At 38.3% G+C, this 26,776-nt stretch overlaps 1 protein-coding gene across 1 annotated transcript; it reads left to right on the forward strand.

The window, feature by feature from the left end:
• The first annotated feature begins 2,066 nt into the window (after window positions 1–2,066).
• LOC108695649 (olfactory receptor 5V1) lies at window positions 2,067–24,892 on the forward strand. The gene is made up of 3 exons (XM_041584962.1): window positions 2,067–2,213; window positions 18,099–18,245; window positions 23,927–24,892. Exons 1-3 carry the CDS (start codon window positions 2,067–2,069, stop codon window positions 24,890–24,892), a joined length of 1,260 nt encoding a protein of 419 aa, XP_041440896.1.
• The last annotated feature ends 1,884 nt before the right edge of the window (window positions 24,893–26,776 follow it).

Genomic DNA, 26,776 nt, shown 5'->3' on the forward strand with positions numbered 1-26,776 from the left:
CAAAAAAAGCTAAAAAATAGCAGGGTCTTTATAAAAATCCTCTACAATATATTGTGAAAAGATAAAGGTCAGTTCTGTCATCAACATTAACAGGATTTGCTTTTATATAACAAAAGGTACTGACCTTTTGTTATATAAAAGCAAATCCTGTTATAACAGAAAAGTGGTATAACTATATAACCACAGGCCCAGGTGCAAGATTTGCACTTAGCACCCTCCCAGCATACCAACTTCATCCCCCCGCACTGGCACCCATCCTCTGACCTCTGTAGCCTACAAAGACTGTGCTGGCAACACCCGTGGAAGGGGTGGGGCCTGAGTGTAGTTGCACAACCTGCCTTTTAGCAGTTGCACCACTGTTCAGAAACGATGAACCACAAACAATACCCCAAGCTTAAGCTTAGCAAGGTATGGTTGTTATATGGTTGCTACATTAGTATAATGACAGCAGTGGATAATCACAGAGATGAAAACAAATGGGCCAAAGGCATCACGTAAGAAGGCAATTGTAAACCACTTCTGCACTTTACCATAAAAAAAAAAAAAAATATACAGTTTGCTGGATGACCTCCTCCTGCAACTTGGTGTGTATGGTGCACAAAATAAGGTAAACTAGATGTATTAACCTTGGAAATTAATCAGTTACACGTTGATATGTTAGGGATCAGTAAACTAAAATGGATCAGATTAGGACACTTTCAGTCAACAGAACACACTGACTTCTATTTAGGTGATGAACAGCATGTGACTTTGATATTGGATTGGATGATGGAAAAACTATAAGTTGATATACAGTAAAGTGTCAATTCAAATCTGATTTGCATCCGCCCATGATGCTTTATGGGAGAATTAAAAAAAACTCATTTTTAGTATTTAGGCAGTGCTGTGTGTATGGCATGAGACAAGTAAATACCTTCTGATCTCAGAAGGCTTCACTTTGCATGTAAATGCATGTGAATGGCTTTTTGGCTCCATTTAGCCCATCTCATCCTAACCAGGTTTTGATTTTCTATTTTGCTACTCTCCAAGTCCTACCCCCTCAGAAGCCATATTCCAATATCTTGCACTGATAAAATCTAACAAGACTGAAACAGGCTGTCTGCAAATTTGGATATATGGCTCTGAACCATTAGGCTGTATCTGTGCTCTAAACCAGCGGTTCTGGATGCATAGTTGGCCAAAGGGACATAAATGAGTGATTAGCATGTCTCTACCTATGATGCCTTATGAGAGAATTAAAAACTCTCTGTGGTCTAGTGGGCTGGCGGGACGCCCGCCACAGGGATCGTCTTAGTTCAAGTGCAGGCTCTGCTATGGCACGCGGCACACCAGGCTTTGATGCGTCGAAAGCGTCATGATGTCATTGCAATGGCGCCAAATTCAAATGTTTAAAGGAGCTCTGTGCACAAATTATTTCCTGTTTTGACCCCTGACTATTCTGAACTCTGCCAAATCTGACCCTTGCCTGCCTGACTACTCTGAACTCTGAATGACCTGCGCCTGCCTGACTATTCTGTTTCTACCTGTATTGACCCTTGCCTGACTATCCGTGAACGCTGCCTGTATCAACCAAGGTCTGCACAACCTGTCTCTCAGGTTGGAAGCCGTGCAACAGATGCCAAACCCTGCAGTTCAACCCCCTGTTGCAGCTCCCGTGAGTCCTTCTACTTCAGCGGCTATGGGTAATAGGAGTAATCCCCATGAATCCAAGATTTCCTTTACCGATAAATTTAGTGGGGACAGGAGTAAATTCTTTATTTTTCAGGAGGCTTGTAAATTATACCTCAGCTTTTTTCCTTCTGGAGAGGAAAAAGTAAGGTTCGTAATGATCTTATTACAAGGTGACCCACCCACAGATATGGGCACTAAGGTTACCCCACTCTGATCCTGCCTGTTATTCCCTTGAAACATTCTTTAGTTGCATGGCAATGCTATACGATGACCCTGGATCGTGCTTCTTCAGCTGATACCACAATTCGTAAGTTACGCCAGGGAAAAAGGGCAATAGAAGAATACTGTACTATACACAATTTCGCCAATGGTCTATTGAGACCGGTTGGAACGACATGGCTCTTCGTAGCCATTTCTGGGTAGGGTTCTCAGAGTCTGTGAAAGACAGCCTAGTGAATTACCCTCCTTCTTCCACTCTGGATGACCTAATGAAGTTAGGCATCCAGATTGATAGGAGACAAAGGGAGAGGCGGCTGAAAGGGGTACATCTTTTCATTCTGTATTTAGTAGTGACAAAGCACCTACCCCCTCGTTGCCTCTGCCTCAGGAGGAACCCATGCAATTGGGAGTTACTCATTTGTCCCCTGAGGAAAAGGCTCACAGACCATCACAGGTACTTTGTATGTATTGTGGGGACAAAGTTCATTTTCTTAACCAGTTTCCTAAGAGGCCTGGAAACTTCAAAGCCTAAATGGAGAAGGGGAGCTCCGTTTGGGACGATTTGTATTGGCCAGGGGGTACTGCTAAGATGTCCGCCTTTTTGGATTCTGGGGCTGCGGGAAACTTCTTAGATGCTACCTTTGCAGCAAGGTATAATATTCCCCTTATACCTCCCGTTAGAATCTTAGCAATTGACAAGAGCCCACTTGGGTCTGGGCTGGTTACCCAAAAATCTATGCTTGTCTCCATGTGTACTAACGATATACATTGTCAGGAGATATCCTTTCATATTTTTAATGGTTCTTCCTCTTCTCCCTTAATCCTAGGGTTACCCTGGTTACAAACTCATAACCCACACATAGATTGGGTTTCTGGGGAGTTTATTCAGTTGGGGTCCTGTATGAACTCCCTTAAGGTGATTGCAGTAACCTCTTTAGAGGGGTTGTCTTTTCCTTATACGGATTTCTCCAATGTGTTTTCAAAGAAGGCCACTCAGACTCTACCACCTCATAGGCGATATGACTGCCTTGAGGGTGAACATATCCGCTCTCCTTGCCTGAAGCTCAGGCTATGAAAGATTACATTAAAGAAAACCTGGAGAGAGGTTTTATTAGACCTTCTAACTCTCCTGCAGGGGCTGGGGTTTTTTTTCATGGCAAGAAAGATGGGGGCCTTCGCCCCTGTATTGACCATCGTGACCTTAATAAAATGACAGTGAAAAAACCCTATCCCCTTCCATTAATCTTTGAGCTATTTGATCAAGTTAAAAATGCCACCATTTTTACTTAACTTGATTTTAGGGGTGCGTATAATCTCATCCGTATTAGGGAAGGGGATTAGTGGAAAAAGGCCTTTAATACCAGGGATGGCCACTATGAATATTTAGTCATGTCATTTGGCCTTTGCAATGCCCCTGCAATTTTTCAGGAATTTGTCAATTACATTTTACGGGATCTTCTTGGTTTATATGTAGTAGTTTTACTCAATGACATTTTGATTTTCTCTTCTAATCTGGCTGACCATCATCGGCATGTATGTGAGGTTTTATGCAGATTAAAGGGAAACAATCTGTTTTCCAAATTGCAGAAATGCACTTTTAAAGTTTTTTAAGTACCATTTTTGGAGTTCAACATTTCTAGCAAGGAGTTTGAGATGGATCCCGGGAAGGTTAAGGCTGTATTAGACTGGGCTCAACCCCTCTCATTACGTGCAACCCAAAGGTTTCTAAATTTTGCAAACAACTACAGGCAATTCATAAAAAAAATTCTATTGTGGTATCCCCAATTACGGATCTAACTAAGAAGGGTGCGGACCCCAGTATGTGGCCTCCTGAGGCTATTCAAGCCTTCAAATTCTTAAAAAAGGAGTTTATTTCCGCTCCTATTCTTCGTCATCCTGACACAACCCTACCTTTTATTGTGGAGGTAGATGCCTCTGAATTTGGGGCAGGGGCAGTTCTCTCTCAAAGGCATCCGATTACCAACAAGGTGCATCCATGTGGTTTTTTTCCCAGGAAATTCTCGTCTGCTGAGGCCAATTATGATATTGGTAATAGAAATTATTGGCTATTAAATGGGCCTTTGAGGAATGGAGGCACTTGTTGGAGGGGGTTAAACAACTATTACTGTACTGACCACAAGAATCTTTTATATATTGAATCAGCAAAATGTTTGAATCCAAGACAGGCCAGATGGGCTTTATTCTTAATAAGATCTAACTTTTTTTTTAACATATAGGCCTGGTTCCAAGAATACTAAAGCTGATGCGCTCTTTAGGAGCTTTGAGTCAAACCTGTCCGAACCATTAGAATGTGTTTCTTTTATTCCTAAAGAGATGGTTGTGGCAGCTTTTGGGTCAGATCTTGCTACACTTCTATCTCGGGCACAGACATTGGCCCCTGGGGATACTCCTTCTGGGAGATTTTTTTTTCCAGAAAATCTGAGGGAACAGGTACTTAGTGAGGCTCACAATTCTAAAATGGTGGGGCATCCTGGTATTACTAAAACTACTGCTTTACTGGCTAGAAATGTCTGGTGGCCTTCATTTAAACAAGATGTACAACATTCTGTAAATACTTGTCCTGTTTTTCAAAGGCTGAAACCTTCTCCGGAATTTATCTCAAGGCTTGTTAAGGTCTTGTCACGGTCGGCACCCAACACCAGAACAAAACACCAGGCACCTGGTCTCGGCTCGTGCTTCACCAGTAGTGTGACCGCCTTTGGGCCTCGGGAGGAGCCCTCGGCTTACTTGGATGCCACCTGGACTTAAACGAGAGGTGCAAGATGAGGGTTCTGGATAAGCAGAGGGGCACGACAGTAAAGCAAAGTCTTTGGACAGAAGATCGTAGTACAAGGCGTTTAGGCAAAAGAGTAGTCAGATCAGGCCGGGTCGAGGCAGGCAGAGAATAAACGTTATCAGGCAGGCAAGGGTCAAACCAGGAAGTCAATCAGAGGGTTAATCAGAGGAGGTAGTCGGTAATCAGGCAAGGGTCAGGATCCAGAGGTCAGAATAGTCAAAAGCCAGGCAAGGGTCACAAACAGGAATCAAACAAGTTCAGGATACGAAATAGCAAAAGCTCAGAAGCACCAGGTAAAAACCTATCACGGGCAAATTCCCACAGCCCTAATGGCCTTTAAATAGCATTTTGAATTACGCGCCATTGCGCGCTGATGTCACTACACAGGAGCGCGCCGCACGCACCTTAAGACGCCGGCGTCTGCGGCCTTAAAGAAGCTCCTCGCTGCGACGGGCGTCCCCGCCGAGGGGGCGGCAGGCGTCCCTGCCGTCCCCCCACTAGACCACCAGGTATGTTCCTTACAGGTCTGGTCCCATCTGTCTATGGACTTTATGGTGGATCTGCCTCCCTCTCAAGGGAAAACTGTGATCTGGGTAGTGGTTGACAGGTTCAGTAAAATTAGTCATTTTATTCCTCTTCCACACCTTTCTTCTACTAAAACTCTGGCTAAAATGTTTATTTCTGAGATTTTCAGACTGCATGGTTTTCCAATCAATATTGTATCTGACAGGGGAGTACAATGTGTGTCTAAATTTTGGCGAGCGTTTTGCTTTTTATTTGGGATGAATTTATCATTTTCCACCGCATACCATCCCCAAACCAATGGTCAGATGGAGAGAGTTAACCAGTCCCTTGAGCAATTCCTAAGATGCTATGTGTCTGATAACCAATCCTCTTGGGCTGAGTTGTTGCCTTGGGCGGAATTTGCTTGCAATAATGCATCTCATGCATCTACTGGGCAATCTCCGTTCTTTGTTGTGTATGGTGTGCTACCAAAGGCATGTGGTCTTTTACCCCCTGTACCTTCTGTTAACTCCTCTTTTAAACATTTTGCAAAAATGTGGGCTGGGGTACATGATTCCCTTTCTGCAGCTACTGTTGGTCAAAAAAGAGCAGCCGATAGGTTCTGTAGGGAGGCACCCAAATATCAGGTGGGAGATCCGGTCTAGTCATCCACAAAGAATATCAAACTTCCTTCTCTCAAGTTGGGTCCCAAGTTTATTGGTCCTTACCCTAATCCTTCCTGTGTTCATCTTAAACTACCTGACAATTTCAAAATTTCTAATTCTTTCCACGTTTCTCTTGTAAAACCAGCCATACAGGTACGACAGCAATCGTTTCTTCTTATAGTTGGTAGAAGGTCAGCCCGAATTTTTATCCAGAGACTCCTTGACTCTCGCCTTGAGCGGGGTAAGTTACAATACTTAGTACAGTGGAAGGGGTATGGTCCTGAGGAGAACTCAGGACCATACCTGAGTTTTTTACTCATTGTTCTTCTTTTTTATCTGCAGGAATTGGTTGTAGAACTCACCAGCGGCATAGCTAAATAAAGGTAAAAGCATAAGTTAAAAGTAGTAACGCTGGTGTTATTCATCTAGTTATAGCATAATTGATCTAAATTAGTAGCAGTAAAATAAATCTCTTTCTCTGGTTTTTAACGACAGTCTTTTGCTATTTTATGGAAATTTATTCTATCCGGATTGAAACATGGTTACAAAATATTTTTACGTACATATATTTTATCATCTTGATCATTATCTCTGTACACATGTATCACTTTTATTGGATAAGGTGGGGAAAGAGATTGGATACATTTTGTAGCACTATTTATTAACTATTTATTTTTTCTAGCAAATGGATTGTCTTGGTTTTTATATGGACTTTTAAAAGACTTTGTTCTGTGCTGAACAAAATGAGATGGACACACCTGAAGAATCTGATTATCCACTTGATGGGAGGAGGGTTGCGTTTAAGAGTTTTCACGCTTTACACTGGGATTACACTTCAGAAAGGGCGATGCCCAAAACATGTTGTGTCAAAAATAAAATGTTTTAGCAGTATCTGCTTCTATGAGTGCTCTCCTCTAACTGCCATTTCACAGATCAATATGGGATTGCGGTAACCCTTCATTGAGGATTGAAGCACTGACAAATTTATCCTAGCACCAGCAGAGCGAAAGAACAATCTCCCTGTTGTTCAGCTCCTCCCGAAGTGAAAGGCAGCTGTTAAAGGAGAAGGAAATTCCCTTTGCACAAAAACCCTCCCCCATCCCATGTGTTGCCCCCCCTCCCTCCTCCCCCCTGGCCTACCTGTCCCGCTGGGCAAATGCCCCGAACTTGTTACTCACCCCTCTGCGCAGGTCCTGTCCACGGAGTTCACAGGCGCCATCTTCTCCTAAGCGGTCTTCTTCCTGCTTTGACCGGCGTTTTTGGCACATGCGCAGTAGGAGCATTTACCTGTACGGATCTACTGCGCATGCGCAAAAAGTCACGAAGTTTTACGATTTCACTTCGTGACATTTGCGCATGTGCAGTAGATCCGTACCAGTAAATGCTCCTACTGCGCATGCGCCAGAAGATGGCGATTAATCCAGGAAGAAGACCGCTTGGGAGAAGATGGCGTCGGTGAACTCGGTGGACAGGACCTGCGCAGAGGGGTGAGTAACAAGTTAAGGGCATTTGCCCGGGGGGACAGGTAGGCCAGGGTGGAGGAGGGGCGGCAACACAGGGGAGGGGGGAGGGATTTTTGAGCCCAGGGGGTTTCCTTCTCCTTTAAAGGCAAAAGCAAGCGCCGAGACCAGAGAGCCTAGCACTGGTTCTGGATTTAGGGTGCCGATTGTGACACTCTCATTTTTGGTATTTAGGCAGTTCTATGTGTATGGCATGAGACAAGTAATACCTTCTAATTTCAGAAGGCTTCACTTTGCATGTAAATGCGTGTGAAGGGCTTTTTGGTTCATTTTAGCCCCTCTCACCCTAACCAGGTTTGGTTTAAAATCTAAAGCATTTATGATCAAGCCCAAGTTGAAAGTGACAAGACATGCAAACAACATATTCAAACAACATGGATGTAATTTAAATAATTCATGCAAGAGGAATCTTCTTAGAGCGAAATCCTTAGAAGGGTCATTTTAGAGATGAAAGCCTTAGCCAAAACAGAAAGAACACAGGGCTTCCTGGAACGACCAAGGTTCATATTTAAAGACAATGAAAGACATGGGAAAGTAGGATTATTTTCCAGAAGATCTGTAAAATCAAAAATAATGGACAATGGACAAATTAAAGAGGACAACCATCTGCTAGATACCTCTGTTTGTATTAAGACTATTCACAACTATTCAATATATAGATAGATAGATAGATAGATAGATAGATAGATAGATAGATAGATAGATAGATAGATATATTATATTGGAGAAATACGTAAGAACACGTAATCAATTCAAGGCTTTCCAACACAAGATCCTTATTTTAGCCATGTGTGCCTGATCACTGACTTTCTGTGGGGAATAAAATATGAACTATGGCTGCAGGGAAAAATTTCATTTGTAAGACTTCAATAACTGTACTGAATATCACACTCCCTTAAATGAAATGCTACCTTTTGCAACGAAAATATCAAGTTTAGTGTGGCCACAGATCTCTGTTCTGCAAAGAAGAGCACAGAGTTCTGTGGCAATTCAAAGAAGCTGGAAGACAAACCTGTCAAATTTCAGATATATTTTGCCTCACTAGATAAGTATATATTTTTTTAAGACAACATAAGCTTTTTTTAATCTGCTTGAATGTTTCTGTAATTTTACTTCTTTAACAAAATGTATGACCTAAAACCAAATAAAAAATGTTATTCTATTTATAATAATATAGAAAAATATTTTATTTTATTATAAAAATACAACTGATTTGGAGACACATGTGTTTCCTGCTTCAATACCATATTGTTATGTTTTATGGAGATCCCTGAATTCTATATCTCAAACACTACAATACTGAATTTTCAAAGCCATATCAGAAATAATAAATCATAGATTGAAAGGCTGAAAGAGCCCTTAATAAAAGTTACACCACCCTTTCTGACATAAAGCACTAGTAACCAAAGAATGTAATAAAAGCCGTAACTGAAAACCTATTCCCAATGCAAAAAGTTAAGCCTTTTTGCAAATGCAGTTACTGTTTAGCGACCACTTCCGACAGTGGAAGAACGTTTGTGAATTTTATAGTTTGCAACAATGTGCAATAAATGTAATAAAACTTCTTACTGAAAAGATATGTTTGCTCCAAAAGATTATGACACCTTCAAGCACTTCTTAAAAGTGTGCAATTCAAATTTGCAATGCAATTACAGTTTAAGGAACAATTTTACATTGTGAAATGTGAAATTTTATTCTTATTCTTGCAAATTGTTTTTCTCTTTGAGGTTTTTATTACAATCCCCCCTTAGTTTGAGTAGCCTGAAAAACTCTAAGAATATGTGTTTGTTTTTACTAGCATCATAAAGCCATTAAATCTCAGTCATAAAAGTTTTCTGAATTTTCCAACCGTGCTGTTAAATCTGACATCTGAGAAATCTGAGAATTGTTAGTTTATGTTATATACAGCTAGGTGCAGTTCTAATTTCTTCATATCTGGGGATATGTGAAGTTTAACATGAGTGTGGAGGCTGTATATGTAGTTAATCCTGGGTAGAATGTTGGTGTCTTCGAGCTATAAAATAGACAAATGGGTTGAAAGTAACATGGGTCATGGCCATGGAACACCAAGGTGACTTCTAATATCCTCATATTTTGCAACAGGTTGTTATTATACACACGTTTCAGCAAGTCACGTGACAGAAATTACATCACTAAGCTCCGATTATAACCGATGACATCACTAAGTACCATTTATAAGTATATAATACACAAAAGCTATGAATATCTTGTGAATTATATCCTTATAAAGGGTGAGTTCTGATGTCATCAGTTATAAACTTCGGCCTCGTGTTTTTATATGGTCATGAGACTCCTCTGTAACTTATAATATCCTTATAATTTACAAGAGGGGATACTTTATTCACTATATAATTTATGTGATATTCATGTCTCTTGTGTATTATAAAGGTATTATAAGCCATCAGGGTGCTCCATGACCATACAAAGGCACAAGACCAGAGGAGTATTGGTGTTGTACAAGTGATGATGTGATTTTTAATATCCTCATGTTTTACACATTATTTATTATAATACACAAGTTTTAATAGGTCATGTGACACAAATTACATCATTATGTTATTAACTTTCATTTTCCAGTTATACATTCAGTAGACATATACAGAAAAAAAAATAAGCATAGAAATGTATTGTCCAAGAATAACAATTAGACAAGGGAAGACATTTGAGATTTATATTACAAATATAAAAAAAAGTGTTTGAAAAAAGAAAGTTTCAAACGCAATTTTACAACTGCTATATTCTGCATATGAATCAGAATCTCTTATTGTATGGTCAGCAATGTAAGTAGAAAGTGATCAATTTCTTTCTGCTTTTACTTCTCTTTATTTTTAATGTAACTCCTTGCATATTTAGGATTGAGGATTGACCCCCCCCTGCCCCCTACAATTTCTCCAGATCAAAATTTTATTAAAAGAACAAAAGCATATTTAAAGCGCAGGTAGTTTTATGGGTGGACAAATAAATATATAATATGCCTAGATACAGCAATCCACGTTTTGGAATGTTTGTCTCCAATATAATATGCTCTGAAAAATCAGTCTTTTTTCTCTGACTTGTTGAGCAAGGATATGGAGATAAACTCCTAATATCCTGGCTAAATGTTTTTTTAGTAAAACAGAAGCAATGTTGTCCAATAATACTATCAAAATAGAAGATGCAGTAGTTACAAAATATGCTGTGCAAAGATAAAACTTTAGAATGTTGTATTGACATTTAGAGCTAGACTTCCCATTTGTATAGAGAGCTGCATTATATGGTTATCTGGCACCATTTTAAGATAAATATTTAAGAATTTGCATCTTCCGCAATGTGTACATTTTAGGCCTCATTAATGAAGCCTCTATCGATATTTTGTGTACTTTGCAACTTGTCCAGTGGGTTTGTTGCATTTGAGCTTCTGGGATGGAATGCAAAAGGTTGTGCCTTACAATTAATGCAGCACTCCCTGCACTTTTGAGTATTGCACCCAGAATGAAAGATAGGTGGGCCGCACAAGGTCATCCACTGGAACACTCCCTAGCTTGCAGGCTCCCAAGGGTTTTACTTAAATCACAGCCTGAATAGATTATTGGCCCAGGTGAACTCTAGAGCATAATTTTACACACTTCTGTATAATGTCACACTTCTGTAATAAAACATCTATTTTTTTTTTCAATTCAGGTAGTTTATTAAGTATAGGCAAAGAAAAAACAGTACAGTTCATGTTCTCATTAACAATGATGATATTTATGTCTTGGTTCACATTAGTACCTTTATCAGTTTGTTTGGGGAACTGTGATGTCTTGATAAACATCCTCAATGTAGGACCGTTGACTTACTATATATATATATATATATATATATATATATATATATATATATATATATATATATATATATATATATATATATATAGTGTCTAATAAAAGGGCAGCCAAGTTTGGGAGTTTTACTTTGAAAGCAGCTAGTAAGTTGCAGGTAAAACTTAGTCCCTTTGTAAAATGTATAATGAAGTAATAGAATTCTTAATGAATCAGATCAAAATTAAGCGTAGGACTGGCCAGATATGGGATGACTTTGACGTAGTTGGCCAGCTTAAATATATTGCAATATATGGACAAACAATCCCTGTTTTGTTTAAAGGGTAAGGCATTTTTTAGTAGCAGTATGCACAAAATGTCTCTGTCTTAAATATATTGATAATGGGTTGAGTGCAGAGGACTCTTGTATTTGACTATATGTATTTTGTGGTCACACCCTCATTGCACCCCCGCCTAATGGTTTTAAAAGTTAGTGGTGAGCACAAGTTTCCCTTGTTTGAGATATATATATATATATATATATATATATATATATATATATATATGTATATATATATATATATATATATATAAAACATCATATTACACCACACTCACAGGTCTTTAGTGATGAACAAAAAAATACATTTATTGAACCGACATTTTGGCCTCAACAGAGACCTTTATCAAGGAGATATATATACCATTTATAGTGAATCAAATCTTGGGTTGGAGTAAAGTAAGATCAACTAAGAATCTAATGTCCCTGAATTACATATATTGCTGGGCTAACATACCATAGTATACACAGGTATTCTTACCCAGGAAACACTTTTAAAGGAGAAGAAAAGGTGAAATTACTGGGGGCAACACATATAGGGCACCCCCAAATGATTATAATAGATTATATAATAATAATCAGGGTCAATGCTCCTGTTAGCTGAAAACTGCACCAGTCCAGGGTACTTTTGAGCATGTACTACAGAGAAGTTCTCTCTTAGAGGTACCGTGGACCAGTGCAGTTTTCTGTTAAAAGGAGCACTGGCCCAGGTTATCAGGTAAGTGATTAGAATCACTTGCGGGGTGCCTGGCTAAAATTTGGCAATGCCCCCCCCCCAGTGATTTCACCTTTCCTTCACCAGACAGGTTTTAGCATATACTGTAGCTGAAGAAACAGAAACAATACTAACAAAACTGGGCTTTACTCCTGAAGTCGTTTCACCAGTGTTCCACTGTGGACCCGCACTTCACAGACTTTTTGGAAGCGATGAAATTCAACAAGTCTGTGAAGTGCGTGCCCACAGTAGAACATTGCTGAAACGCTTTCTCCCCCTGCTACGGGTTAGGGAATCAGCACCCAGACCGCAGTTATGCACCAGAAGACTGCTCCAACTGCTCATGCGCCAATACAGCATTCAACCTTAACGTTAAAAAAACCCTACCCCCCTACCCTACATAGATCCTCTCCCTCCTCCCCCCAGCCTAGGTGTTACCCCGGGCAAATGCCCCTAGCATTTTACTTACCCCTCAGTGCAGACTCAGGCATCGACGTTCACGGGCGCCGTCTTCAGACGCTTTTTGTAATCTTCGTAATGAGACCAAAAATTCAGAAAATTGCTTCAACTGCGCATGCGCTGTCACGCCAGTCTCATTCCGAAGATTTCCGAAGAGAAGAAGATGGCGCCCGTGAACTCTGATGCCTGAATCTGCACTTCACAAACTTTTTGGAAGCGATGAAATTCAACAAGTCTGTGAAGTGCGTGCCCACAGTAATTAAAACGTTAGGGACATTTGCCCAGGGTAACACCTAGGCTGGGGGCAGAGGGAGGGGGGTCTATATAGGGTAGGGGGTTGGTGTTTTTTAACGTTAGGGTTGAATTCTGCATTAAGAAAGTCTACCGAAGAGCCGGAAGATGGTACCCACAGCTCAGCTGTGCTTACTCTGCACCAATATGTGAATACTGTGTTAGTGGCACTTTCAGGGGTAATGAACCATGTGGGTCGGAAGGGAGGGGGACTATCTAGAGTAGTAGGTAGGGGCTTTTCTTATTGGGGGTTTTATATATTGTGATATAAAGGTCCATATTGCACTTGTTCCTTCAGTAATACTAGATACCTTATAAGGGATGTCATATTCACTGCCAATGAGAATTGCATATAAGTTACTGTTGGAATTTCTGAAATTAGCACCAAGATCTTTCAATCACCCTCCCTGTCTATGAGGATGATCAGAAATGGGAATAATGGTGGTTCAGATCATCAACCTTAAGTGAGTTGATCCCAACTAACAAAAATCTTGCAACAAGAACAACAATCTCATCAGTAGTTTAGTTCAGTTTAATATATACTTTTAATAAAAACAAGTATTCCCTCTTAAATTTCCTACAGGAGTCAGTTTAAATGGGATGACATCTAATCACCTGCTCTGAGACAGTAACAAGACCACTGGGAGAAAGCAATGTATGGTGTATAATAAGGATCTGGGTATATATAAATGATTCTTGTACTTCACATGCTAAAACAAGAGTAGCAAATCCATAATTGTTCTGCAGATCTGCTGGACCACAGGCCTTTTGGTAAGATCTGTTTTTTTGTTTAGCAAAAAAGTGACATATTTAATTGTAGGTGACTTTAGTTACATTTACAGTACTACTCTCAAATAATATAGCAGTTGAATCAATCCCATGATTATATTCCACAGCACATGGAAAGTGTGCACAAGGGACATAGAATATTACATTAAATCACAAAAAATTATTTTCACATGCACCATTTGACCCTGTTATTTTAATCGTCAAAGGTAAAGTTAGAAACAGACGAGGAATCAGCATTACTTAGTCTTCAATCACCCTTTATTGGTGTAGTATCACAACATGTTTCGAGAACTTGTCCCTTTCTCAAGACTCCTCGTCTGTTTCTAACTTTACCTATGAAGATTGAAATCACGCAGTGGATGGTTTGTGTTTTGAAACAGTGGGTAAAGACATTCCCTTGATTCCCTATTCCACATTAAGTACCTGTTATTTTAATGGATATGTAAAAAGAAATATATATTGCACTATACTGTAAATGTAATGACAGTTGCGTAAAAGTTAATAATATCAGCAAGTATCCATAATTTTTAAATTACAATATTAAACAGCAAGTTCTGTTTATGCATGTATGGGACCTGTTATCCAGAATGCTCAGGATCTGGAGTTTTCCATATAACAGATCTTTCCATAATTTGGATCTTCATACCTTAAGTCTACTAAAAATAATGAAAACATTAAATTAACCCAATAGGAATGTTTTGCTTGAAATAAGGATTAATTATATCTTCGTTGGGATCAAGTACAATATACGGTTTTATTATTAGAGGAAAAAAGGAAATCATTTTATAAATTTGGATTATTTGGATAAAATAATCTATGGGAGATGGCCTTTCTGTGATTCTGAGCTTTCTGGACAACAGGTTTCTGGATAATGGATCCCATACCTGTAAAAGGGGTGATAGCTGTTTGTCAAATGCTAAGAAGGGCAACCGAGCTGTCGTTACCATATCTATATATTAGTATACTATAGTGGTTTACACTCAAATCCTGCTTATTATATAACTTTTGATAGAAGTAAAACTTCTATAGTTTACACAATTATACTGGTTCTGAGGGTGCCAGAAGAGAACTAGAAAGGAGTAGGTTGTCGGAGAATAAATAATGAAATATCAGTGTTCAATAAAATAGTCTACAAGGAATTGCTGATGCTGATTTTATTAGACAAAATAATCCTGATAGTGGAATCAGGAGTGCATGCTTTATGAACCAAGGGATTTTTGATGCACTGAGTACAGGGTCACAATAATGCCAGTTTACTGACATTTTATTTAAAAAGCCAGAAAGAGCACCTGTGTGTTTGGAGCATGGGCCCGGCTGTTTAATAACAAAACAGGGAATTGAGAGCTTTCCGAAAAGGCAAAATCACGCTAAGACATTTCTATATGAATATGCTATATTAAGGATGAAGTGCACAGATAGTGTTTCAATCTACTTAGCCCTAGAGGCATCATTCTATAGCTGTGTAAAAACAGTATTTAAATTCACCAGATATTGGCACATGCTAATGCTATGGAACTGCAGGTAATATTTATCGCATGTACATACGTACTGAGTGTAAAATTTAGCTGTAAAGCAAGGTGTTAACCCAAGCTGCCACTTTTTGCACAGCATTTTACACTGCTTTTAAAGGAACAGTAACTCCAAAAAATTAAAAAGAGCCAGCGCACGGTTTGCCTTTCAAAATAATTATTACAAAAAATGAGGTGTTAGTACCACACTTTGGCCAAAATATGTAAACTCACGTGCCACGTCAAGGCCCCTCATTGTATGTAAGTATGTAAATTTATTTACCTTTGAAGTTGCGGCAGTGTTGGCTTTGCCGCACTTCGCCAGGCTAATTTTCGCCAGGGTACCGCTAATTCATTAAAATCCAAAGTTGTGCTCAGGGAGGCGAAAGGTAGCAAAGTTGCACTAGCGTTAATTCATCAAGCAAAGTGAAGTTACGCTAGCAATGCCTAATTTGCGTACGGCACCAAGTTCAATGGACGTATATGTAGCAGCAAATACATTACACTACACAAGCCTGGGAAAGCTTCATAAAATTAAATAGAGTTGTTATTTTGTACACTGTATAGTTTAGGTGCCATATGTTAGGAAATGTAGGGGGGAAGGGGGGTACCCCCAAAAAAATTTACGATCTTTTTCAGCGTATCACCCTTAAAAAAGTAAAAGACGCAAGTGTTTTTTGGGACTTTGAAGCAAGCCCTATCTACTCTATTGCACTTCGCCTGGTCTGAGGTTACGAAGGCAAGTCTGGCACAAGAGGTAACAGTCAGTTAAATCCGCAAGTTAGTGAATTAGCGTAGTTACGTCCCTTTCGCCATAGCGCAACTTCGCCTGGCGTAAGGGTGCGAAGTAGCGCTAGAGTAGGTCCACTTTGCTAGCAAATTTACGCCAGCGCCCGTTAGTAAATCGGCGAAGTAACAAATGATGTCACGCTGGTGAATTTTCGCTAGTGTTAGCCACTTTGCTCTTTAGTAAATTTGCCCCCTACACTATTTGAAAAAATTAAGGTGTTTTAAAGGAATGACAATATAATGTACTGTAGCCCTGCACTTGTAAAACTGGTGTGTTTGCTTCAGAAGCTCTTCTATAGTTTATATAAACAAGCTGCTGTGTAGCAATGGGGGCAGCCATTCAAGCACAGGATACACAGTAGATAACAGAATTTCTGAAGAATCCCATTGTACACTACAGAGCTTATCTGTTATCCATTGTGTATTCTGTGCCTTTTCTCTTTTTCCAGCTTTGAATGGCTGCCCCATGGCCACACAGCAGCGTGTTTATATAAACTATAGTAGAGTTTCTGAAGCAAACACACAAGATGTACCAGTGAACACAACAATACATTCGATTTTCATTACTTTAAAACACTTTTATTTTTTGGTATTACTGTTCCTTTAATGGCAGAATTTCTAAGCCCCCTTAAATTCAATGTGTTAAATCAAATCTGAGACAGCATAAAAAATGCTACAAAAAATTAAAAGATCAGTCCAGTGTAAAGAAAAGAGAGACCATTAGAAATACCACAATTAGTTCTCTATAATGAAAGGTTTCATGTTAGAACAACACCAACCCTTTATGAATATGATATTTTTTTATTTTTTGGCATAAATAATTTTTAACAGCTGTTTTAAGGCAGTATGTAAAGTTACATTCTTCACATATGGTGCATGAAAGAAAACTGAATATTGCCCACTGTTTTACTCAGTGTACATTACTTTAAAATGCTAGCACAAGAGTCCAACCTAGGGATTTTCAAACAATGGCAACAGTACCAATAAAAGATTCTTTAAAGAGGTGTTGAGTACATTTTTGTTTGATGTTTTTATTGGTTGAATTTCCTTACACTGAATAGGGACATAGCATTGCGGTTCTTAGGATCACCAGCTGGCATCACTTGAATTAATCTAACCATAAAAAGTTATGTGAAAACTGTTATTCATAGCTAATATTGACTGCTTATATCTACCTTGTTATTAATTTTAATATATATACTTGTGTATGGTATTACAACGTACTATATCTTAAATAATATATCTTTATACTAGTGGGAGGGGTACAGTAAAATAATGAAAGCCTATATACTGTAGGTTGTGTAAAAAGGGGGGAGAAAACATTTTTGCATCTCTTTTTTACACAGCCTGTCGCCATGTAAAACAATGACTATTCAAGAAGCCTCAACACTGCAGTGTAAAATGTTGTCTTAGATTTTAGCATAACTGTAGCATACCTAGACAGTTTATATAGAAATTTACAACATTCATTCATTCAAGATGCCTTTTTTTGTGTATAAATAACGTCACATCTTTATAAATCTAGAACTCGCTGGGTTTTAATATCATCAGTGAAACATAGGGACATACATTTTAATTTTTTTAATTTCTACTTGCAAGAAAAATTATTCGGATTATTAAAAAGTATTTAGGATTAGTTCCACATTTTATCAATTTGTGCTTTTTTTATATAAGGCTATTTTAATAAACTACTTGCCATTAGTGGTCTTAAAGGAGAAGGAAAGCTACCAAAGCAGTTAATTGCCAATGGATTAGCCACAATACTGCAAGCTATAACACTATATTTATTTTTCAGAATGCTTTTCCATACCCGAGTAAACAGCTCTAAAAGCTCTCTCTGTTTGTTTAGAATAGCAGCTGCCGTATTAGCTTGGTGTGACATCACTTCCTACCTGAGTCTCTCCCTGCTCACTCATACCTCTGGGCTCAGCAGGGAGGAGGGAGGGGGAAAGGGGAAGGGGAGAGGGCAAGTTTATCACTAAACCAGAAATGCCCTTGTGTTAACCAATCTTATTTGCTTTATTGTTACAGGTAATGCAGCAGGACAATTACACAGCTGTCTATGAATTCCTAATCCTTGGATTCCACAGATTGCATGGCTTTAATATTTTACTTTTCCTGTTTTTCCTACTCATCTACATTGTCATCTGCTTAGAGAACCTTCTGATAATTGTGTTAGTAACTATCAGCTCACGCCTACAGTCCCCAATGTACTTCATACTCAAATGCATGTCCGTGTGTGAATTATGTTTTGCTACTAGCGTGGTCCCTAAGATGCTGCATGACATTTTGGCAGAAAAAGCCAAAATCTCTGTGATTGGTTGCATTGTCCAGTTAAATATATGGGGCACAATGGGAATGTTAATATATTTGCTTTATGCACTCATGTCTTATGACAGATATGTGGCAATTTCCAATCCTCTGCGATATTCAGCACTTATAGACAACAAACTGTGCCTTCGTCTTGTTATTGGATTTTGTTTTATTTTCTTTTTAGCCGCTGTACTAATATCTGTTCTGCTCAGTAAGCTGGACTTTTGTAATCGGATCATACCCGCCATTGATCACTTTTACTGTGACTTTGCACCACTGATGGCGCTTTCCTGCTCAGACACAAAACTTGTTCAAGGGGTTGCAGCCTTAAGTAGTGGTATAGTAATATTACTTTCTTTATTTTTTGTACTTTTTTCCTATGTCTTTATTATTTTTAAAATCCTCGCCATTCCATCAGCAACTGGAAGGAAGAAATCTTTCTCCACATGCAGTTCGCACCTAATTGTGGTTATTATTAATTACGGAATACTTATTAATGTATATGTCTCACCAGACACGGTAAACTCACCACAGGTCAACAAAGGCTTGTCTTTTATTTATATTCTAGTGACTCCTTTGGTAAATCCAATTATATATACCTTGAAAAACCAAGAATTTAATATTGCTCTTCAAGCAAAAGCACGTGAAATAAAAATGCACTTTTTTCTGTAAAACAATTGTTTTGTAGAATTCATAGCTGCAGAGCTGCTTGAGTGGGAAGAAGAAAAATTAGTGTCATAGTTGGAAGAGACCCTGCTGTGTTCTTAAATGTTGGCTCAATTCATACACAAGCTTGAAGAATGGCTTTTAAAACATTACTGACACTCAGGAAAAGGGATATTGTCACAGGGTGCAGCAGATACAAATCTCCAGTAGCAGGGTGTGCACTATTACAATTACTTTTCTGCTTGAAAATAAAATTAAAAGAAGAGGCACAATCTAGAATCAATAGCCCTCCAGTCATAGCCAGGTCTCTGAATACCAAAATAAATCATTTTGCAGTCTTTTATAGTTTCCACATTGCTCTCCACCACCAAGTAGCCAGCACATGACTTATAAATATGACTTAAAATATAGCAGCACACTCCTTTAAGTAGAGGGTCCAGGTAAGAAACTGATAAAAACATAACCTTTTTCTTTTAGCTGTTTTAACGTTTAATAAAAAAAAGTCTTACATGCAAACACAACATTTAAATGTTTGCATCAATGAATGCACATCCAGACACACCTGAAGCACACATGCTTAAATCACCATAGGCCTACATTAGTTCATAGCTGGTCATATACAGACTTATGGGGTTATTTATCAAAGTCTGAATTTATCTGAATATTTTCTGCTACAAACTGCGATCAAATCCGATCTGGTTTTTTACGCTTATATATTATTACATTTTCCCAAAAATTTGCTTGAAAAAAATTGTATTTCCACAGGGTTTTTTTGGATTTTTTCATACGATTTTCATAATTTTTTTTGGAGTTTTCAACTTAAAACTTCGGGGTATTGCACGAAACCCAGCGCACATCAAAAAATCATTGGGACTTCTCCCATTGACTTATAAGCAACCTTGACAGGGCTGAGATGCCGGATTTTGAGATTCAGACTTTTCCATCCTCTGGGTTTAATAAATTCCAAAAAATTTGTGATTTTTTTTAAAAGTCCGATTTTATTAAAAAAATTCACAAATTTTTCGTGGTTTTTGCATTTAGAGTTTAGTAAATAACCATCTTAATATCACACTGCAGGTTGGACAGATTTTTAGCCTTGTCCATAATCATGGTAATGGCCTAAAAAAAGGCTAAATTTTTTTAAATTGGCAGGTATGGCAATATACCGTTAAATAAATAAATCATGCATAAATCTGCCATACAAAAATAAATTCAATAATCTGTCATACAGATAATGATTAGTAGAGATCTTCAGTAGAATATCTTATTTAGTTGCATGGTTAACATTTAGCAAGAAGTGCCATAGTTAATGCTGAACGATTTCGATGCTTAACAGATTATAATTATGCTTTTTCACAATTTTGCTGCCAATACTATGATTACTCTCACACCAAGCATATTGATTGTTAGCTTGTTTTCTAGGGCCATGTCACACTTGTCACACTTGTTTTTAATACATCGAATAAACTAACAACTCTAATGTTTTATGAAAAAACAAATCTAAAAAACTCGAATCAGTGCAATTGGGGGGGAAATACTTGAATACACTAATTGACCAAGACGAATAAAAAACCCTCAAATCGCTCTAATTGATCAAGTTGTCGAGTGAAAACCAATGAAAAAAAACCCAAACATCATGAAGGCTACCAACATCTTTAAATGGTTCAAGGGACCTCTGCCATTGACTTCTACGTGACCTCGACAGGTTTTAGCAGGAGTATTTTCCTATTTGAGCTATTTGCAGCTTCAGTGCATAATAAATCTTTACAAAGTTTTTACAGAGATTATTGTCGAAAACTCGAATTTTTTGGTAAAAAAACAACTCGACAACTCGATAAATCTGCCCCTTGATGTTTTCTTTGTTAATGAACTGTGCCATGGAGTAAAGCACCAGCCCGCTTCCTTCTGCCCTGAATCACTAGGGTTGCCACCTGGTTTTGACATGGACAGCCCAGTTTTCAGAAGGGCTGCCCAGGTCAAAACTGCTTGCCTGGTTTTTCATATTAGGAAAACTGGACAGGATTCCTAGATTGACACACCAATAGGCCAATTACCACAATGGCTGTGCTTGTCAGTGATGTTGTGCACAGTGATGTTGGAGCAGAAAAAAATGGATTGGTGTTTTTCTCACGGGCATAGATACACTGGCAGGGAAACATTTGTCGTGGCATGGCCCTTACACATATCATTCACATCCACTGAATGTCTCTGTGAAGCATTTCAATTTGGGTTGCAGTCTCATAAATATCTTATTTTACCTTCAAAACTTCAAGCCCACGATCAGGGTTGGACTGGGCCACAAGACACCCGAAGAAAAGCTGGTGGGCCCCAGCCCTCCAGCTGGTGGGCCCCAGCCCTCCAGCTGGTGGGCACCAACCCAAGCCCCTGAAAAATTCCAACTAAGGAGGCAAAACTTGTGTGTATGCTGCCCAAGATGTATTCTTTAATATAGATTAATCACTGATGACATTCATTTTATTGAATGTCTCTGCCATTGCAAAGAGATGTAGTTGATTGTTGGCACTTGGAAAGCCTTTGAGATCCTAAGTGATAGAGTCAAGCAAAAATAGAGAAAAGAACAGCTGAAAAGAAAGACTGTATATAACCAACGGTAAATCCTTGTAGTTGCCTTCTAAAGATAATTTTAGAATTGGAAACTTGTTGCTCCATAAGTTTGTAAATAAATATATATGTATAGGTATGTGGATTGGTTGTCTTTTTTCCAACCTAAATAAACTGTTTATACTATCACCATGCTTGTACTTACTCTTCATGTAGTGCTTTAAAACCCCTACAGGTTGTTTGATGGTCAGGAATCTCTATAAAAAGCTACATATTGTTTAGAGGCACATTTTGTGGGTATAAGGCTTTCAAAATTGTTTATGTATATACAATAATGTTTGCATCATATTACTAAATATGCTATAAAAGTGTATTTATATAGGACCTTATAGCTTACTAATTAGATATCATACATATTAGAAAGGTGGTCTGAAACCAAAAAGTTGCTCCCAAGAGATTATGAAAATGTTCTTGGCAGAAAAGGTGAAAGGAGTGAAGTGGCAACTAGAGTGGGGAGTTGGTGGTTGATTAGTGTAGAATGTGATTTATACAAGTTATTTTTCTTTCTTTTAATGGCTAAACTCTGAGAGGGATATTTATCAAAGGTTGAATTTTAGAATAAAACTCACAACTCAAATGTGTTCTGATTTAAGGAAAAAAAACTTGAATGGAAAAAACTCAAATTAGTGGATTCAGAGAATTAATCAAGTTTTCTGCAGGAAAAATTGCTTTAATTAATTGAGTTTTCAAACGAAACCCACCAAAAAACCCAAACATCATAAAGGCTATTAACATCTTCAAATGGTTAAAGGTACACCTGCCATTGACTTCTACATGACCTTGACAGGTTTTAGCTGGAGTATTTTTTTTTACTGAAAACTACACTCATAAAACTTTTTCGGGAGAAGAGGCCTTTGATAAATAACCGCCTAAATGTTATTAAAAATTCTAAATTTGTCCCTCAGGTTTACTGACATTGGTCCCTACAGAAGACACTCCAGAGACACGGTTCTCTTATATATCTTTTAAATGCAGCAGTGCTTGGCCATAATAAGCAATGATGCACCTGCAAAATACATCTGTCTTCACTATACGCTTTCCTGATCTTTTTTATCAATCTATTAGGTATAGTAACAAGTATGATTTTTTTAGGTGAATGAAAAGCTTCAAAATGTGTCTTTATGAATTACATATAATGTCTTTATAAATAAGACTACAGAGATGGTTGGGTGTTTATAGCAGTTTAAAGAAAAACAGAATTGTAAAATTGTGGCTCAGTTTTGTGCTTGGTGTTTTTTTCTGTTACTAAATATATACATTTTTCCTGAATTGTAGTTTATTTTACCTGTCTTGGTTACCTTACTAATTCTATTAAGAGCAGTGAACAGTAGCTTTAGATCTCAAACAACTGTTGTCTGATAAACCACATGGGTAGAGCCTTCTCTTAATAATATGGCATGGTGAACATTTAGACCACCATGGCTCTCAGGGTGGATTATTGAAGTCAAAACAGCCTTCGCCTGTAATGGCATAAATACAAAATACACAATCACACTGTTATTATTATAATTATTGCTATTTAAACCAGAGATCTCTGAGCTAAGACTCCACTGTTGTTGGAGTTTAATTCATTTTGCCTCACTGACAGCAGAAAATTGGATGGACATCCTTGAATAACTTTTACTAATTTGAAGCTCCAGAGTTCTTGTATTATCATAGACCTTGTTTTTTCTCTCCTGAAGTTTAAGGTTCCTTATGTTTCTTTAGACTCTTGGAGAAACATATATTGTATTATATTGTCATCTTTCTTAACTGGAAACAAGTCAATATATTACACCTTTTCCAACAGGCTTCCATCAAAGTGAATTCAGAGATTCAGGTTCTGTGATTACATACTGGAGATATTCTTGTTCCTCCCAACCAGTGAATCCACTGTAGAAAAATATATACACACTGTCAGTCTGAACTTTAACTTTACTTATATACAAGTCAGTGAGTATGGAGTACCAATATAAATATAAACATCCAATGTACCGATTCAAAATAAGTCTTTCATGAAAACTATATGGATTTTGCTTACTGTATGGCATACTACAGGTCACTCTTGCTAAGTACCAGCTGCAGCTACTCTAGCAGTGTGACTATATAAGTAATGGCATGCACTCACACACAAATCGTCTCCAGCACAGGCAACAAATGAAGTACACAAATATTTTTTATGGGCATGCTTTTTAAATAGTGCATAGAAAGGACAATTGCTAAAATTGTGGTCATTAATGATCAACACAACTGATAACAATCTGTAATTTACTACTCAGGTGGTGTATACTTGTAAAATGCCCTGGATAAATTGGACAGATGAGGTCGATTTTACTTTGTTTGGCTTCTCTCGTGATCTCAGACTTCAGTATTTTCAGTTTGGGATATTTCTGCTGCTATACCTCATGTCACTTGTGGGTAATCTCACCATCACCGTAGCAATATGCTTAGACCAAAAGCTTCACACACCAATGTATTTCTTCCTGGGAAATCTCTCGTTCCTTGATATTTGCTACTCTTCAGTTACTGTTCCCAAGATGTTGGTGGCTTTACTTGGGGGAAACAACAAGATTTCATACAGAGGTTGCATGTCTCAACTGTATTTCTATGTATCTTGCTGCAGCACAGAATGTTTGCTTCTGTCTGTCATGGCATATGACCGCTATGTTGCTATCTGTAATCCCATGCGTTACACAATTATCATGAGCAAAAAAACTTGCTTTCAACTGGCTACAGGTCTTTGGTTGATTGGCTTCATTAGCTCAGTTCTACACACAGTCTTCACAGCGCGTCTGCCATACTGTGGCTCACATAGAATTTCCCATTTCTTTTGCGATATCCCTCCAATGCTCAAGCTTTCATGTACAGACACATTTATGAATAAAGTACTAGTTCTCACCGCAGGTGGATTTCTAGGACTCAGCTCCTTTGTGCTTACACTCATTTCCTATGTAAAAATTATCTCTACCATCCTGAATATCCGTACAAACATAGGTAGAGGAAGGGCGTTTTCAACATGTGCCTCTCACCTAACAGTAGTCACCATCTTCTTTGGCAGTATCAGTTTCATGTACATGAGGCCAACCTCTAGCAACTCATTTGAAACAGACAAATTAATTTCTTTTCTTTATGCAGTTTTAACCCCTGCTTTAAACCCCATGATATATACACTTAGGAATAAGGAGTTTAAAGTTTCGTTGAAGAAGACAGTAAGTAAAATAATATTTTTTAAAAAGCCATTGTAAAATGCACTAGCAGACCTTATCTTAATCCATAACAAATTAAGCTGGTCATGCATGGTCCAAAGCTGTCCAGCCCTCCTGACTAATACCAGTCGAGTCCCAATTAAATATTCAAGTTACTCAGTTCACCTTCATGATGGTTACTGGAAGACACTGAGAACTTACTTACATACTTTTATACATATGACTGATGTAACTGTATCTAATTATTTTTTTCAGGGCTTAACCATTACAATGAGACTTCCAATATATTAAAGGGCTGGTTCAACTTTTTAGTTATAAAATGCCCTATTCCAAGCAACTTTACAATTGTTTTTTATGATTTATTGTTTATAGTTTTTGAAGTATTTGCCTTTCTCTTCTGCCTCTTTCCAGTTTTCAAATGGGGGTCACTTACCCCGGGCAGACAAAAACTATTGTTCTGTGAGGCGCAGTTTTATTATTATTGATACTTTTTATTACTTATATTTCTATGCAGGCCCTTTCCTGTTCATATTGCCATCTCTTATTCAAACTACTGCCTGGTTGCTAGAGTAAATACGACCCATGCAACCAGAAAGCTGTCAAAAAAACATAAAAAAATAAAGACCATCTGCAAATATCTTTGGAAAACTGCACCGGCCGGGGCTCCATCTCAACAAGTGCCATAGAGAAATCCTCTTCCTGCTTCTTCCTTCTTTACTCAAGTGTTCATGAAAAGCTTAAAGGAGAACTAACCCTACCTACAGCTAAAAGCCGCCATTGCCTTCACCACTGTCCCCTCCCTGCTTACACCCTGCATAGTGTCCAGCAAGAACAAGTATCCAATCCAGCCAAATTTGCACAGTATCTTTATGAACTGAGCGCCAACATTTCAGCCTTTGGCGCATGCACAGTTAGTGCCGGAAAGCTCTAAAAATTACCAAAAAGAAAGTAGAGTATCCGGAAGATATTGAAGCGACCATACATGGCGCTCCTGAGCTCCACTGAGCTACTCTGAAGCAGGAAGGGGGGCCAGTAGAGAAGGTGAATGGAAGCTTTTAGTTGTGGGGCGTTTTCACTCTATTACACATATGTCTGCCCAGGGCATTGAAGAAAAAAAAGACAAGAAGAGAATCTCTCCTTGGTATCCACTAAAAAGAACCCTGGACCGGTGTAGTTTTATGCTTACAAGGGCACTGGCACTTGGGTATCAGGTAAGTGATCATAACCCTAACATTTGGTACTCCCCAGCAATTTATACTTTCATTCTCCATTGATGACCATGTCCAGTGTGTAAAAGTAAGTTATATCTATTTGCATGGAATTAACTAAGCAGGGCATATTTAATTACTGCATTGTGATACAAGGGATCCCTGGGAGAATGACAGAAAATAGTGTTGTAGCACTCTGATGGAAAGATGGTGGTAGAAAGTACCTCCAGTGAATATTGCTTTTCATCTCCTTTAAGAAAAATGTTTTACACCTGAAATATGCAAAAGGTCAGGACAGGTGACAAGCGAGCAGAGTTATATCCCAACAAAATCTAACACCAACTTCTCAGGTAGAGACTTGATAACAAAGCAATTGACATTGGCATGGTAGTATTCTGAACTGGGTACTTCACTTTTCAGTTAACTTTAGTATGATGTAAATAGTGCTGTTATGAGACAATTGTTAATTGGTCTTCAGCTTTAAAAAATTAATATTTAGCAGCTCTCCAATTTCAACAGCTATGGTTGCTATGCACCAAGTTATGTGAAATAGAGGATGGAAGATGAATAGGGCCTGGATAGAAAGATAAGTAATAAGTAACAATACAATTGTAGCTTCATGGGGCTGTTTTTTTTTTTGTCTGTGTTATAGAAGAGAACAGTAAATAATAAAAAGCTACAGAAAAGAACAGACCTATGAATAGACCTAGGAACA

The sequence above is a fragment of the Xenopus laevis genome, chromosome 1L (assembly GCF_017654675.1).
Source record: "Xenopus laevis strain J_2021 chromosome 1L, Xenopus_laevis_v10.1, whole genome shotgun sequence".
NCBI classification, from domain to species: Eukaryota; Metazoa; Chordata; class Amphibia; order Anura; family Pipidae; genus Xenopus; species Xenopus laevis.

What these genes read in the sequence shown, in the direction of transcription:
- LOC108695649 (XM_041584962.1), top strand. Translation starts at nt 2,067, where the DNA reads ATGGCTCTTCGTAGCCATTTCTGGGTAGGGTTCTCAGAGTCTGTGAAA. An exon ending in GGGAGAGGCGGCTGAAAGGG is followed by an intron (nt 2,214 to 18,098) that starts GTACATCTTTTC and finishes TTATTGTTACAG; the next exon opens with GTAATGCAGCAGGACAATTA. An exon ending in ACCTTCTGATAATTGTGTTA is followed by an intron (nt 18,246 to 23,926) that starts GTAACTATCAGC and finishes TTTACTACTCAG; the next exon opens with GTGGTGTATACTTGTAAAAT.